Source organism: Stigmatopora nigra, chromosome 1 (assembly GCF_051989575.1).
Source record: "Stigmatopora nigra isolate UIUO_SnigA chromosome 1, RoL_Snig_1.1, whole genome shotgun sequence".
NCBI classification, from domain to species: domain Eukaryota; kingdom Metazoa; phylum Chordata; class Actinopteri; order Syngnathiformes; family Syngnathidae; genus Stigmatopora; species Stigmatopora nigra.
This window is the reverse complement of record NC_135508.1, coordinates 23,726,623-23,743,460: the sequence shown is the minus strand read 5'-3', so window position 1 is coordinate 23,743,460 and position 16,838 is coordinate 23,726,623. Positions and strand designations below refer to the sequence as shown.

Below are 16,838 nucleotides of genomic sequence, written 5' to 3'. Positions count from 1 at the left end.
GCCCCAAAATTGAATCAATTTCTCAATCAAAAATCAGAAGAGGAACATACGATTTGGAATCTTAGGTTGTCTTCACTTCATTTGGTTCTAGTCCGAAGAAACATGTTCTCGTGATTATTTAAGATACATATTTAGTCAACTCTGGAGTCAAAAACACTTCTCTGACCTGTGAATCGACCTGGATTCAAACCCAGGATCCCTGGGCCACCTAGGTAGGTTTTATGCAAACGGAAATAATTGAGTAAACTGAATGTCATTTTAGTATTCCTGAGATGACCTCCATCATAAATCCTAGCTTTATTGTACGCTGTGAAATAGTCACTCCCACATTGTTGTTTTTCTAATTTTCTCTAAACTTTTCAATCATAACCAATACTATCATGCATGTAACTCCTTAGGGGTGGTGGGGCTTTATATGTGTCAGTCAGATTACGTAATAATACTCCACCATGAATACACTTGGGTCTCTGTTATGGCTATACAAATACAAACAATACATGGTGAACTTTCATATAAATGGCCATCTCATGCATGAGTTGATGCACCTTCCCTGGGGAAGAGGGAATTATTTTGCGGAGTCACATATATGTTATGCCGGCTGTGCATGCATGCATGCATGCATGCATGCATGCATGCATGCATGCATGCATGTTGACAAGAAAAAATTGCAAAAATAAACATCAAATGTCTCATGCAGTAAACACTGAAGCGTGATTAGTGGACTTTGATGCTTTTGATGTGGATCTGTTTTTAAAAATGAACAGTAACAACAGGATTTGATTCAAATGTACTGTGGTGGTGCTTTCGAGATTTAACAAAGGAACTCAGCTTGCCTTTAATAAATAGGAAATGTCAGGCTCCCCTTTTTCTGTATCTTTATTGAAAGAATGCTCATTCAGGTCATCAATTCCCCAAATGTGTGAATGACCTGTCAATAGAATACAACTTGTACTGTAGTATAACATACTGAATTTGCCCCACATATTTCTGCTTAATGGTGGATGTGCCTCGATAAATCAAAAGCTAAACATTCTTTTTTTCCCTTTTTTTTTGAAGAGGCATATTGACACAAGCAAACAAGTGATGCAGAGGGGAAAAGGCATTCTTCTTTTGTAGGAGGTCCTTAGGCATCGTAAATACAGTCGTCTGGCTATGGCAAAATTGAAATTGAACTAAGAGTAATTCAGGGGCAAAGTTTTGCCCACAAAGTCAAAACACTTTCAGTCAAGTCAGTATATTATCAGCGTTCAAAAAGAAAGTCTTAAATCTCCAGTACCAAAAAATAAAGACTGTCACATTTTGTTCTCTTGTATCAAAGAAACTCAAGGATGCTTGACATCCATTAACCATTTCACATTAATGAATCAAGGAGAAGCTGCACGCATCATGACTCAGATACCCAAAATGCCAAAACACTAAAAAGGAACTGATGATGCACATTTGAAGGATTTGTCACAGGTTGGTTTGTTTTCAGTGTGGGCAGTTCAAAATACAGTAACGTGCTTAATCTACAACAACAAAGTATAATCCTCCCTCTGATATTCAAGTCTGATTTTTGTCAAAAAATAATGTGGTTTCTGCAAAATTACAAGGAAATTATAAAATAAAAACAATTATAGCATAAACGTAAAGAGCACAAACAAGAATCACAGCAAAGAGCATGCTACAATATTCTTTTAACAAGTGATTTTTTTAAAAAACAGAACACAGCAAACAAAAGCACAAGGAAATTTACCTTGTTTCACACTAATGCGGGCGCAAACATGCGCACAAATACACAGAACATTTCAAGGCCTTTGTACAATATCAAAATGCGATGGTTTTGTACTTGAGTCCCACAGCTTTCATTCTGAGATGGATGAAATACATTCAATGATACTCTACTGTGGGACAGGAGGGACCATAATAAGTGTTTTGTCAGGACTGGTAGCCCACAGAATAGAGACGCAACCTGGGGCTGCTGTTTGGATGCACATTGGGTATAGAGTGGTTGAAGGACTCTTGGGCTGAGGAAGAACCAGAAGGAATGTCAGTCATTCACTTTTAATTATCATATGACAAATAGTTGCATAGTGCTTCGGGTTTAGGTAAATAGAGTGCACATTTCTTAAACACATTTTGTCACACTCCTTGATGAAAGGCTCATGTTCTGTTCACTCATTAGCACCCTTGCATGAAAAGTATGACAATTTGGAGTGATCCAGGTTCCTACATACATTGATCATAAACATTGATCTTCATTAAGTTGTTTTAAAAGTTCCAGAGTTTTGCCCAGTCTTATAAACCTGACGTGCTGCGATTTTTATATTATCTCTAGCTCTATCATTGTACTGACATGTATTGTATTTTTGTTTGCTTGTTAAAACTGTGGCTTTTTGTAAGGAGATACTTAAGCATTATAAGTAGTACAGTCATACCTCTATTTACAAATGTCTCTAGGTATGACATTTTCAGGTTACAAAAGCAAATGAGTCCCTCGAGATAAAAAAAGAGATCCAAGTTAAGAAATCCCCCCAAAATTAAACGAATTTCCTGTATCCGTTATTTTAATTTGAAATTGTTGCGGATGCATTGATTCCCACTTTATAACCTCGCTACACTCTACTAGGCTCTCAGTGACTGTCTCACAACAATCACTCTCCATGTTTCAAGATTCTATTCTGTACTTTTGACTGACATGTTTTTTTGTTGAGTTTTTCCAAGTGTGGATAAAGAAGATGCCTATGTTTTTATCATGATGTCTCCCAAGAAAATTACCAGCACGAATGAAAAGAAGTGGTCAGCGAGGAGCATAAAATCGAACTCTGCAATTCAGGAGCAATATAACGAGAAGGCAGACGAGGAGGGAGAAGCGAGCATCCAACGACAAAAAAAAAAAGAAATGGTGGAGAAATTTACAGAACTTTCTATTTTTGTCAAAAAAAAAAAACATCTCGAAAGTCTTCACGGGCTGTGCGATCGACAATTTTGACAAGGTTTCTTTGTTGCACTATAGAAACATTCTTAAAAGTCATCGTCTTTGGATAGTTTTTTTTGCCCAAAATGTCCGCCAACCAGGATTGCAGAAGGGGAAATTAAATCCAAGCAGATAAGAACCAGTAATGCTTAATAAAATTACATTCCAAAAAAATCATAAAACATTAATGTTTGTGTTGGTTCACTCCCCTGACTTTGGTGTGGGCAGGCGTGGGTTCGATCCCCTCTGGTGGCGGTATGGTTGTGAATGCATATGGTAGTTTGTCCATCAGTGTGCCTTACAGCTGACTGGGGCCCAGTCTAGGATGTAGTTTACCTTTCGCCCAAAGTCAGCTGGGTTAGGCTCCCCGCGACCCTTTTCGCGGATGAAAGGTATGGAAGATGAATGAATGAATAATGTTGTTAATATTGATGTTTGAATTCTTAATGTGGTGTTTATTAGATGTGTGTTCATGTGTTTGTGTGGTCTCTCTACTGTTGCCTACCATTAGCTTCCTCTTGTTTCCCTGCATTTCAACACAGGTAGATTTTGTATATCGTTGTTACTCATTTTAAGACAATAATAAAGAATTTTATGATCATTTTTTTCCGTGTGTGTCTCTCACATCTTTCTTACAAAATTTGGACATTTTGACCAATTTAAAAGGGTTTAGTTGGTAATTGTGAGGATTGTGGAACGAATTAGAGAATTTACATTAAGTCCTGTGTTACTTACGAAAATGTCAACTTACAAAATAAGTTCTGGAACCAATTCATTTTGTAAATAGACGTATGACTGTATAAGTGTTAAGGATGAGTTTTGTTATGTTTTTTTCTGTGTGACATTTCCATGTGATTGCCCATTGAGTTCACTTGTCGTTTCCCCGCCCTTGCTGCCTGTTTTGTGATACATATACAAGTTAATAATGGCGGCCCCATGGGAGAGTGGTTAGCACATGTTTAGGTGTGCAAATTAAGCAAAACGGGCACCCTGGGTAAGGACAATTTTTTTTCATGCCACTAAAATTTCAAGTAACAGCATTATTACACTGAAGGAAGCCTTGATAAATGCCTTGTCTCTGTTTCCCAAGCTTTGTGACATGAGAGTTGGCTATCAAATGAATCCCTGCTCTGCCTAAATTATATCTGGAAGCAGTTTTGGTGAAATTGCATCTTGCAAATGAGATTAACTTCTCCAAGTTCCCACTGAACCTAGCAGGGCAGTTATTCCATGCTGGTGTTATCTCCTCTTAGTGCTTAAATGGCTTTTTTGTGCAACAAAGAAAAAGTGCATCTTGTCCAGGTGCAGTCTACTTCTACAAAAAAAACTTGCTGTTTACCTCCTGGTACTTTGCTACACCAGCACTTCCATATATGTGCACTCCTTTATTGAGCAACTCAAGTGTCCAATAAAAAAAAACATGAAACCACTTTTTTTCATGCTGAGTGAGGCCTTGAAAGATGCCTCCTTTGTACCGCAACATTGTGATGTGCAGATAGGTAATATGCATATCGCAGGATGTGCGATACTTTTATTATTAGAGGTCATTATTCGTGAGACAAATCTGGCTCTTTTAATGTGTATCAGGCTCTCTGCAATTATGGTTGCCTTGCCTGACATGAAAAATGTTTAAGTGGAAGTAGATTGATCTTTGACACTTCAAACTGTGCTGTAAAATATGCTTCAATTTAACAATATTAAGACACTGTATTTCTTTAAAAGATAAAACCTTCAAACAGTAAGTTAGATAATTGTTTTCAATTGTTGTACTTTGAAGGGAACCAGTTACCGTATTTTCCCGCATATAAGCGTACCCTTACGAATGCCTTAAAATTGTTGAATTGTACAATTTCTCCTGTATAAGACGCCCCCTGGTTCACAATGTTCACCTCCGTATTCATGGGTTTAGTAGGGAGTACAAATTGTGTTACTTGGAAGAAAAAAACCTTAAGAAAAATCATCGCACATGGTATTTCTGAGATACAGTATGAATCGAAAGGACCATCTGCTGGATTGCACATTCCGAATGGATTTTGCCTGCACGTAGACAAAATCAAAAAGGAAGTCAAGTGATCATTACAGCCGGGAAGTGTGTCCGTAGCTGCCTAGTTTTCATGAAGTCTCTGGGTGCAATAATAGCATGAGATACACGTTATGCAGGTATCAATGCTGATATTTTAAAGATTGATCGCAACACCTTTGATCAGTCTAAACATCTATTGGGATGTGCTGACATGGTAAACATTACAAACACATGTATCAAGGCTACTCATGTCAGATGTTTAATGGTTTTATGACAAACATTTAGGCTAAAATAGTCTAAATGAAGAAGTGTGTCCCAACCCTTTTCTAGTATCCCTCAGCATAAAAAACCTCAAGGCACACCACAATCTGAAAATCTTAAAAGTTTGAACCTTAAAAAGTCATAACAATATAAAGCTATTCTCAATTAAGCTCTATCAACAGGAAATAAATTCATTCATTCATTTTCTGAATCTTCACAAGGATTTTGGGGGATGCTGGAGCCTATCCCAGCTGACGTCGGGCACAAGGCGGGAAACATCCTGAATTGGCCAGCCAATCACAAGGCACGAGAACATGGACAACCTTTCACAACTAGGGGCAATTTAGAGGGTTCAACCAACCTGCCAAGCATGAATTTGGAATGTGGAAAGAAATTGGAGTACCCAGAGAAACCCCAGTCAAGAACATACAAACGCAGCACAGTAATTTTACAATGACGTAATTCTTGTAATGTTTTGACTTAAAAAAAAAATTCTGGAAATATTATGGTATCTAGAGAGATAATTTCCTGCACACCAGATCATCTCTCACAGGGGTTGGGAAGGACTTAAATAAACATTCAAAGAGAAGAATTGTGATAAAATCAAGAATGTGATTTGATTTAAAATAAAAATAGTTATGTGACCATTTTGCCATATTGCCCACTTCTAGACCTTTGCCTGGATGAAACTGTACTATATGAATACAATAGGGTGATTGGGAGTAAACTGAAATCCTTCCAAATTAAACTGTTTAAGTAATCTGATGAAAAATATTTTCATTTTATTTCATTTCATGTAAATATTGCGATATCACGAAGAAAAAAAATGTCAAGGAGGCTGTTGGATGACGAATACACCAAATTTTATGACCAATTCCCATAGAAATAAAGGCAATTCCAATTGCTTTACTTTTTCTTGCAACGGTTTGTGTTTTTTTTTTCCTTTGTACAGGAATCATTATTGTAATAGGGTCTTACCGGCAACGGGTGGAGGTGTCCTGAGGACCAGAGATGGAGGGTATGTTTGTTGCTTGGGGGAGAACACAGAGTGAAGGACTGGGGGAGACAGAGCAGGAAGGCAGGTAATAGAATGGCAACATCACACCATCATGAACAGAGGCAACCAGACTGACATGATTCTCACAATTGGCTGTCTGTTTTGTTTTCTAGGCAGTTATGGAAATTCATAACAACTTGTTGCACACCCAAATTGAAGAAAAAGTTGAGATGTCAAGAATTGTTAATGTGTGTGAACTAAACTAGACTCCATAAAGAAATGTGTACACCTGTACGTACAGGTGTTACACAACAAGAATACAGAAAATGTCACATAAAACTAAAGTAAGAGACAACCTACCGATGACGACGATGGATGTGCCAGCTAACATTGCGAACAGGGTGAACAGCATCATATGGTAGGAGTTTTTAAAGTCGTTTAGCGGAAGGCCTCCCTCTGAGTTCCCGAGCGGTGCAGCAGCTGCTATGGAAGAGAACTGGGTGAAACCGCAGCCTATCAAAATGTCTTTCAAAGTGTGACGGATTAACTCTGTCAGAGCCCACGGGAAAACCAACGCCGTCAGTTTAGATCTTTACACACGCTAGCTGGGAATATCAACAACAAAATACTACTGATCAATAACAGAACAATGTAGTGCATCAATAAGGCCATGAAACTGGAATTCTGCCTGCTGTACCCACCAATTTGGTAAAATCCTCCCTAAATAGATATAGAATTTGATCTGACATTATTCTGCTGCTACAAGAGGCTTTAACTGTGTCACTCAGATTCACAGCTAAGTCATCTTTACAATGCGTTTCACAATTAGTATACTAGGTTTATAAATTCTAAAAAATTATGGAATAACTTGTATCATTTTCAGAAGGCCTCGTTGTAACTTGCCATTAACCCTTAGAGGAGAACTGACCTTGCATGATTGCACCAGGCTCAGCGTCGTGTATCAAAGTGATTGGGATGATGAGATTCTGACTCGAGGATGCGCTCCTGATAGTAATTGAAGTAGAGCCAGCTGCTCCAAGGTCCAAAGCCTGTATGGTGTACTTCGAGTGAGGTGGGAAGGCACTGTATGCCTCAATTCGTTGAATACCAATGTTGGGAGAACTACAGACCACCTGGCACACAGAAATACTGTATGTGTTTCTATATTCTTTTTTTTTTATACAGAGGAAGTTATAAATATATAGAAAAGGCTCTGACCTCCATGTCAGCTAGGGCAGCAGCTGGACCAAAGATTGTGAGCTCTGCAGATGGGTGCAGGTTGGAAAGCATCAGCTCAGTCAAGTCGGAGAAGAGGCCGGGCTCTATGGGCAGTGTGGCATTGACCTGTGCCCCAGAGAAGACGCTGCCCTGCAGGCCGGCCTTCACTAGCAGTTTGGTCATGGACATACTCAAAACTCGGGTCAGATGGTCTGCCATTGGCTCCAAGGTCATGGAACACGTGTACAGGCCTGTGCAAAAGACAAAATGTAAACAATACGTTGACCATGACAGACTGATGAGAACCAACTCATTTGGGTCAAAAATACTGCTCTTCAAATAAAAAAAATGATTGTGGGGCGAGTGGTTAGCACGTCGGCCTCACAGCTCTGGGGTCCTGGGTTCAAATCCAAGACATGTCCATCTGTGTGGAGTTTGCATGTTTTTCTGCGTAGGTTTCCTCCGGGTACTCCGGTTTCCTCCGGGTACTCCGGTTTCCTCCCACATTCCAAAAACATTAATGGTAGGCTCACACTCTCGCCTCTGGCCCGGAGTCAACTGGGATAGGCTTCAGCACCCACCGCGACCCTAATGAGGATATAGCGGTTCCGAAAATGTGATGAGATGAGTTGGTAATCAAAAAGCGAAAGTATCATCTTCAAAGAGAGATCATTGTTTTTACCCATACATTAGCAAGTGAGTGTCAAATCGAACTCAGCTCTAATCTCTGAAATTGTAGGTGAAAAGTCATTTCTGTTACACATTCTTGGTAAGACCTCAGTTGGAATTAGTAGAATGTGTGCAACTTGACTATGTTGTGGATTCCCTCAAAGGAGTCCCAAACACGGACAAGTTTTTTAGCATTAGGGAGCCTCTGCAGCTCAATTCATCAACCTGGCACCGTTTTATGGGAGCTGTTTAATACACTCCTGTGGCCACGCAGATATTGATTATAAGCTGTAAACAGTATACACCTGCCCCTTGTCATGGCAAATGACCACGGCGTCCAAGTTTAGTTTTAAAACAATCTTGTTCTGCAAATTAATGATATTAAATCTATCAAAACACATTATAAATCTTTTTCCCAAGATGACGCCGTCACACGGCAGCCAGTGTCCACTCCTATTTGATTTTTGTGTTTTATAGCCTTTCTATCTTTTTTTAAATTACATTTTAATATTTCTTAATACATTCTTTTTTACTTTAGTTTGTACTTTATACGTTTGACTTGAATGTTTTTACAACTTTCTTTGTTCTGTTAGCCTGGTTTCTTTCTGCTACTTGTTTTTGGGAACCATTCAGCCATACCTACACGGTCCTTCACATGGGACTTGTTTTTGCTATACGCAGCAGAAGGAGCAACACCTCAATGCCGCTGGAAATTTGGAGCCGGACAAAAGGGCCGGGAGAAGAAGAACAACCATTGCATCATGGGATAAAACTATCCATCATGGTAGAGCTGTCAGCGCTTACCGGGCCGGAAACGCAGTTGAGGGGGTTCTACTCTGCTACTGTTGATTCTTCAGCTCTACTGGGGAACTGTGCGGAAAAGCTTGGAAGAGTGACTCTGCATATTCTCTACCTCGGTTACAGCCGGCAGAAGTTCCCCATCTTGAGACTTCCTGTATGTGGTTCCAGCTTTATCCAACTCTACAACGTCTTTTTCTCTAGTCCGTATCCGTTTTTGCTACCGCAACCAAGATGGCGGCGCTAAATTGGCAGCCAGTGGCGGTAGCTCTGTCCGCTCTTGCTCGTTTTGTGTTTTTGCTGCTTTTCTGTCTTAATGATTTAATTTGGTGATTCTTAAGGATCTCATATACTTTGCTTTGCTTTGTACTTTGTGATTTTGCCTTGTAGTTCTGCAGCCTTTGTGACTTTGTGTATTGTCTAACTTGTAACTATTTGAAACAATGCCTTTCCTGTATCTGCATTCTCACCCTTTTGCTACTGTCACAATGAAATTTCCTGAGTACATGATGATTACAGTTATCCAATCCAATCCAATATCTGAGATGCAGTGAAAAGACAGATATACATACTTCTAAGAATAGAATTATGATACATGGCCTAGCCAAATTCGCGGATGTAAACGGTAGCACGGCACGTAGCCTCCTCCTAGCGACTGTAAACAAACTGCAGTTTGACCACCCTGATGGGGTCTTTATTGTCGCTGGTGACTTCAAAAAAGCATGTTTAAAGCCCAATTCCCTAGTGCTCATAGGAATGAAAATCTATCAAGACATACCTATGTTGGGATCAAAGCTTGTATGTGTTTTGAAGACGCTGCTAGCAGGGAAATCAACAACGTCACTGGTAAAGCTGAGGTCGCAGGTGACAGAGGTTTCTGGTTGCAACTGTGTAATGGCTTCTGTCTGGATAGATGAGCAGGTTCCTACAGGATATAGAACACATGTAGATGCTGTGTTAACTAAATTACAGAAAAAATGGAAAGGTGGTAGGAGCAATGCAAAAAGCGTAAATAGGCGAGTTATTTTAAATAGGTTACGATTAATGTATTCTGAATTCAAAATGTCGCAGAGAAATTAGCAAATTCGGTTATTGACTTCAATTAGTGAGTGCCACAAGGGTCAAAGCAAGGAGTAACATTGTCTAGGTGTCCATGTCAATAGTTAGCCATGCTTATGAGTAACTTTATACCAATGAGATTGGTTCCTTGTTCTCTGGTAGTGAGTAGGACCTCAGTCTCTTTTCCAATTCGAACTGGTAAGGACTGCGCAATTGCAGCTGTTTTTGTAGAAAATTCCACTTTAACCTAAGATTCAGGAAACAAAGAAAATTCCAGTAACATGCAGGAAAACATAAAATAAGAACATTTCCATTTTAGTTCTTCCAGAAACCAATTAAATGACAATTTAGAAGATTAATCCCAAATAAGCGATAGAAACATGCAGATATACAAAAAGGTCCATGATTATTGGGACAGCATTCTTTTACAATACTTCCATTTAGTAAGCCAGCCAAACAATGTAGGAATGACAACAGTTAAAAGCTGTCGTTTGTTTTGGAAACCATAAATATTGTGACAATTAGCTTCTCATATAGGCACCCTGAAAGCTGCCTTGAAATGTTTTAATTTTACAATTTCTCGCATGTATTATTACTCCAATGGGTCACTTTCTAACAAGAAATAAAACAAATACAAAAATCAAGGTGGAATTTTGCAACTGTTTCTTTCAGAAATACAAGATGGCGGCGCGCACGGGTGCAGCGGCTCTTTGCTCTCCAGTTTGGTGTTTTGTTTTCTCAATCTTATCGTTGTTTACAACATCTGCGAGGTAAACCTTTTCTAGAGTCGCCAGAATTTAATTACTCTCGGGAGGAAATGCGATATATCCATCACAACAGATTACCAACGGACCTACAATATCCCCGAGGACATCTCCAGACTACTGGAATCTCTGTGGATGGTCAGCCCACTCGGAGTACAATGGAGGCAGCGAAGGGAAAGAAAGCAAAAGTGGGGCGTGTCTAACTGCTAAGCTAAGGAAGCAATCACACCGAGCACCGCTTCAGAGTATCTTCTGACCAACGCCAGATCCATCACCCACAAATTGGACGATTTGGAACTTCAGCTTGCTACCAACAGCTTTGTCAGGAACTGCAACATTATTTTCATCACGGAAACGTGGCTACACCCACAAATCCCCGACGCCACAGTATCGCTAGCTAGCCGGACGCTATTCCGAAATGATCGTTCAAAAGAATTACCAGGGAAAGCAAGGGGAGGGGGGACTTCGCGTGTACATACAAAACCAATGGTGCTGCAACAGTAGTAACATTAACACTAAATGCTCCCCTGTCCCTCACCCCCACATACACCCCACTCCGGAGGCTAACAAGGCCACAAATAAAGATAATAAAAACATGGTCCGAGGACGCCCTTTCTCAGCTGCAGGACTGTTTTTCCCCGCACCATTTGGGAACTTTTCGAACACCACTACCTCCAGGACTACACGGACACTGTACTTTCCTACATCAAAAACTGCACGGACAACGTCACTGTTAATAAACGGATACAGGTCTTTCCTAACCAAATACCCTGGATGACCAGTGAGACACAGGCACACATCAAATGCTGTAACACCGCCTTCAGGTCAGGGGACAAGGTACAATACAGCACTGCGTGAGCAGAGCGAAAGAGAGGCATTAATAAGGCCAAGGCAGCATATCCAAGGAAAATTGAGGAGCACTTCACAGGAAAAAAACAAACGAAGATGTGGCAACGAATATGACATATTACCAGTTACAATGACAATAATGTATCTGTTAATGCAGATGCCTCACTAGCAGAGGAACTGAATTGTTTCTTTGCCCGCTTTGAGACTGAAAAATCAGACCCAGTCTCAACATTTCCACCACCACCCTGCAGCAGTACGCTGGAGCTTCAGGAACATGAAGTGATACAGGTACGGACTGTGAACACCAGGAAGGCTGCTGGCCCTGACAGAGTACCTGGGGAGGTGCTCAAAGCCTGAGCTGACCAGCTGACTGGTGTTTTCACAAAGACTTTCAATTGTTCCCAGCAACAATCCATCATCCCACCCTGCCTGAAATCTGCCACCATTATCCCTGTCCCTAAAAATCCAACCATTGACAGCCTGAATGATTATAGGCCTGTTGCACTCACACCTGTGATCATGAAGTGCTTTGAAAAGTTGGTCGCCCGCCATATCAGGGATACAATCCTTCACTCAGTGACCCTCACCAGTTTCCCTATAGAGCAAACTGAGGACGCCATAGCTCTACACACAGCACTGACCCACCTGGAGCACTTTGGGTATTACGTGAGGATGCTTTTCATTGACTATAGCTCAGCCTTCAACACTATAATACCGGATATTCTAGCTGACTAACTCTCCCACCTTGGACTATCTTCTTCCATCTGCTACTGGATTAAGAACTTCTTAACCAACCATCCACAAACTGTTAGACTTGGTCCCCACCTCTTTTCCTCCATTACACTGAGCAGTGGCTCCCCTCAAGGCTGTGTACGGAGTCCTCTTCTGTACTCCCTGTACACATACAACTGTACACCGACATACCAGTCTAACTCCATCATCAAATTTGCCGATGACACCACTGTGGTCGGACTCATCTCAGGGGGGATGAGTTTGCTTACAGAGGTGAGGTCAACAAACTGTCTTTGTGGTGTTTGGTGAAGAATCTCACACTAAACACCACGAAAACTAAAGAACTAACCCTGGACTTTCACAAACGCAGTACAGATCTGCCCCCATTGCTCATAAATGGAGTATGCGTAATTCCTTGGTTGTCCACGTCACGGACAAGCTCTCCTGGTCTACCAACACCACCGCAGTGGTGAAGAAAGCCCAGAAACGACTCCATTTCCTGAGGGTACTCAGAAGGAACAACTTGGACACTAAGCTTCTGGTAACCTTCTATAGAGCCACTGTGGAGAGTATCCAGGCATATTGTATTACAGTGTACATGGTTCGCTGGAAGCATGGCAGCAGACAGAAAGGCCATGCAGGAGTGATATACACTACCCAAAAGATCATTGGCTGCTCTCTGCCCTCACTGGATGACTTTGCCAGCCCTCGCTACAGCAGCAGAGCCAGGAACATTGTCAGGGACCAATACCACCCTGGTCACAAACTGTTCCAGCTGCTGCCCTCTAGCAGATGCTACAGGTCTCACAAAGCACGGACAAATAGACTAATGGACAATTTTTTTCCCACAGCCATTAGGACTCTGAACTTGCATTAGCACGACACACAATCCCTTCTGTGCAATATCAATGTACAATATCTTAGATTGTGCAATATTTTAGAATTTACCTAGCCGGGAAGTGACTTTTTATATCTTTATATTACTTGATTTTTTTTTAACCGGGAAAACGCACTTTGTGGTGTCGAACCACCAATTTTGTTCTACGCAGCTGTGTATGATGACAATAAAGGCTTTTGATTTAAGGTCAAAATCAAGGCAGATCGCGCTTAGCGAAAAAAATTAGACGGCAGTGCCCCACCTCACTAAGATGGCTGCACCCCGACCACCCTAAGATGGCCGTGCTCCGAACCTCCCTAAGATGGACATGTCCCAGATCTCTCTAAGATGGGTGCGCCCGACCTCACTAAAAGGCCCGTGCCCCAAGCAAGCAGTGATGGGAACATTTTACGTTTTATGCAAGATCAAATTTTTTTTCCTGAATTTCATTCATAAACGTAAAAAAATAAATTTTGTTTAGCATTTCTTCTGTTTATATTTTCTCTATTTGGTAATAAATGACCGTAACGGCATTCACTTACGCCGTGACGTCACAGCGCACACATGGAGGCCATTTAGAATTCACGTCAGCGTGTCACGACGCCGTCAAATTGCAGTTTTTTTGCAAGTCGTGCTTTTATGCGCATTTAAGCCGTAGCCTCATCATTTTTTGTCTGCTGCCTGCACTGAAAGCAGGAAGTAATCTTTTTTCGTGTGAGCAACCTGTCAGGCATTTACACAATCTATTTCTGGTAGGTCATGATAGGCACACTGGTTTATTCATATTTTTATCTCACAGTGCCATATAGCTTGTAGTTGATTCTAAGGGAAAATAATAACACGTGATTCAAATTTCTGGAGACGGAAGGAGAGATTACAAGAATAATCTAACTAGAATTTTAAGAAGGATGATTAGAACCAAATCAGGAAAACCATGAGAGCCAGGGGTTAATAAAAATAATTAAGAAATACATATCTCTGTGAATTTTAACAACCTAAGTTAGTAGGTAACGTCACAATATTATTCTGTACCTCTCTGTATGTTTTTAAAACACCAGGTATCTCATAGTACACAGTAGCAGTCCCATCATCTCTGGCTACGGCTGCACCAGTTTTAGAGTCAATCTGAAGGATGCCATTGGCTGAGGAACTCCAAGTACCATGGCCTCCTACCGAAAAGAGTAGTTAATGGAAAAACATTGCCAAGATGTCAGACTGAATTTGAGCTTCTACAATTAATTAAATATAATTTAAGTCTCTTACCATCTTGAGTGGCCAGCTGAGCAGTAAAGCAAATGACGTCACCTACTACCAGCGTCTGGGGCTCTCCTGGCTGGATGGCATGCTCAACGGGAAGCGGAATGTAGTCCGCCACAACAGTGTTTTCACTGTCATGCACAGACAGCAACGTGAGGCCTGCATTGACTGTTCTTACTGTCAAGGTATTGTTATCATGGCCAGATCCAACCTGCACCACATCATCCCTGACAAACACAAGCAAAATGATGAATTTACTTCAATAAATAAATATTTAAAACATAAGTACACTTGTTGCAAATGTGTTGCAGTGCCCGGGAGATTCATTTTAACATATGAATCATTTATTGATATAGGTGTATGATTGCACGAGGTGTTGTCATTGATCGTCTGACTAAAAACAATAACTCACTTCAGACATACAATATAGATTGTATGTACTATTGCCTGAAACAAATAAATTCAGTCAGGTGGCAAATGCTGTGGTCAAAAAAGAAAAAAAACAATCAATTGTATCAATTTTGCAGCTCTTCTGCTAAAAGTGTCTAGCTATAACTACAACCAGATTAAATACCTGTCAAATGCTATTGTCTCGTAGCGGATTTTGAAAGAATTTAATCAGAGGGTATGTTTTTATTTAGTCTCTCGAGTATCCACCTTGTTTTACTCTGATTTTGATTGTTTTCTCCTAAAAGTGAATGTCAGCACCCTGAGTGCATTGAAATAGAATCAAATTATGGTGAAGTGTGAAGAAGATGCCGTCACAGACTTCACTTCCCTACCAAATACTTCTATTCATTCAAGTCACTCAATCTGTAACTGAGGTGGAAACCACTCTTAGTGAATCCATGTTGCAGAAAAACCCAAGTAAATTGACTGTATTATATGGAGTGTCTGTCAAGGTTGTACCATTGTAGGGTTAAAATAGTGGCGTGCCGACCTCAAAAACCATAGTGTAAAATGTAACACTACAAAGTAGCTCTTGTAGAACATTTTTTTTAATTCTGTCAAATGCAATATTAAGTGAATACCACGTTATGAAACATTGGCTCTTCTACTATGAAGGCATCTCAAAGTGCATTAATATGATATACAGTGTTCCCTCGGTTATCGGTGTTAATGGGGACCGGACCCCCCGCAATAGGTGCATTTCAGCGAAGTAGGCGTGCCCCTTCAAAAATGCTTAAAGAAATGTATAACACGTGCACAAAAGCACCACCAAGCAAAAATATCATAGTAGTCCGGATGGAAGATCTTCTGCAGTTTTTTTGCACGTAAGAAACATCCTTATTGGGAGTTGTGAGCATTGTTTTTTTGGGCGGTGAAGATGCGCCTGTAAACAGCCATGACGTCATCAATGCAATTCCTGAACTCTCACCATGTTATTGACCATTTCTTTGGCCTTTTTTTGATGCAATTACTAATTCTTATTGAATATTTTGTTCCCACCTCTTGTAAAATGATGTAATTTATAATTTTAACTTAATATCTTTAAATTTTTTATATATTTTTTCAAGAAAAAAATCTGCGAAGCTTTGAGTCCGCGATAGCTGAAGCGCGAAGTAGCGAGGGAACACTGTACTCATTTACCTACTCAAAATGCAGCATCAGGAGCAACGTTGGGTTCAGTATCTTGTTCAAAAATACTTAGGGAAGGCAGCCAGGGTGGGTAAATGCATCTACAACCACTAGGTTGGGGAAAAACAGCTCTACCACGAAGTCACGCCAAACCACTAGCTTGTTCCAGCTTATAGTGTTTTGATTAAATGCTTTCAACTGGCTGTTAGATGCTTGGGCTCTCATTTCTATCCATTTGTACTCAATTATAATAGGTAGCAAAGCGCCACCACACGGCGACACAAACTCAATATGCCAAAAGAATTTTATTAAATTAGAATGTATATTTTAACTTTTTCTCAAGTGAGGTAAGAGCAGCTCAATTCATTAGTACTTCCCTCACAGGGTATAAAACCTGCTGCAAAAATAAAACCAGTTGAGGGGTGCTATTTTCCTTTCATTATCTCTCCATTACCTGCATGTGCAGGGTTTGATAAAGCAGAAAAAGGCATTAAAAGTATCTCGAGTATTTTGATAGATTGGACTGCACTGGCCCACAACCCATAGTACTTCTATTGTTAAACCGAAGAAACAAAAACGTATCCCAATTGAAATCTTCCACGGTTAGCCATAATGCCAGTGTAAGGAAACAAAGTGATGTTTGAAATGAGAAGCTTTTTCATCCAAGTAGTTTGCCAGCGTTTCATTTTTTTTCTCCGAGCAAAAAAATCGGGAACAATTGTTATTTCGTGTTGTGAATGAGTCGCACGGCTATGCGCTGGTAAAATGAACTTGCATTACGATGGAGACACACTCAAAAA

General features: G+C 40.4%; 1 protein-coding gene across 2 annotated transcripts in view; it reads right to left on the bottom strand.

Moving 5' to 3' along the window:
* Positions 1-858: 858 nt before the first annotated feature.
* nup210 (nucleoporin 210) overlaps positions 859-16,838 on the bottom strand; it is a 52,658-nt gene continuing 36,678 nt past the window's right edge. Inside the window, exons 32-40 of one of the 2 annotated variants that reach the window (XM_077721831.1) lie at positions 14,467-14,687; positions 14,236-14,372; positions 10,114-10,228; positions 9,701-9,847; positions 7,456-7,706; positions 7,166-7,370; positions 6,598-6,720; positions 6,219-6,296; positions 859-2,006 (exon numbers count right to left, since the gene is read on the bottom strand). In XM_077721831.1, the coding sequence (XP_077577957.1) occupies positions 1,918-2,006; positions 6,219-6,296; positions 6,598-6,720; positions 7,166-7,370; positions 7,456-7,706; positions 9,701-9,847; positions 10,114-10,228; positions 14,236-14,372; positions 14,467-14,687 (1,366 nt within the window). In that variant the 3' untranslated portion in view covers positions 859-1,917. The remainder of the gene's footprint in view (positions 2,007-6,218; positions 6,297-6,597; positions 6,721-7,165; positions 7,371-7,455; positions 7,707-9,700; positions 9,848-10,113; positions 10,229-14,235; positions 14,373-14,466; positions 14,688-16,838) is intronic. The other variant, XM_077721838.1, reaches the window with a different exon arrangement.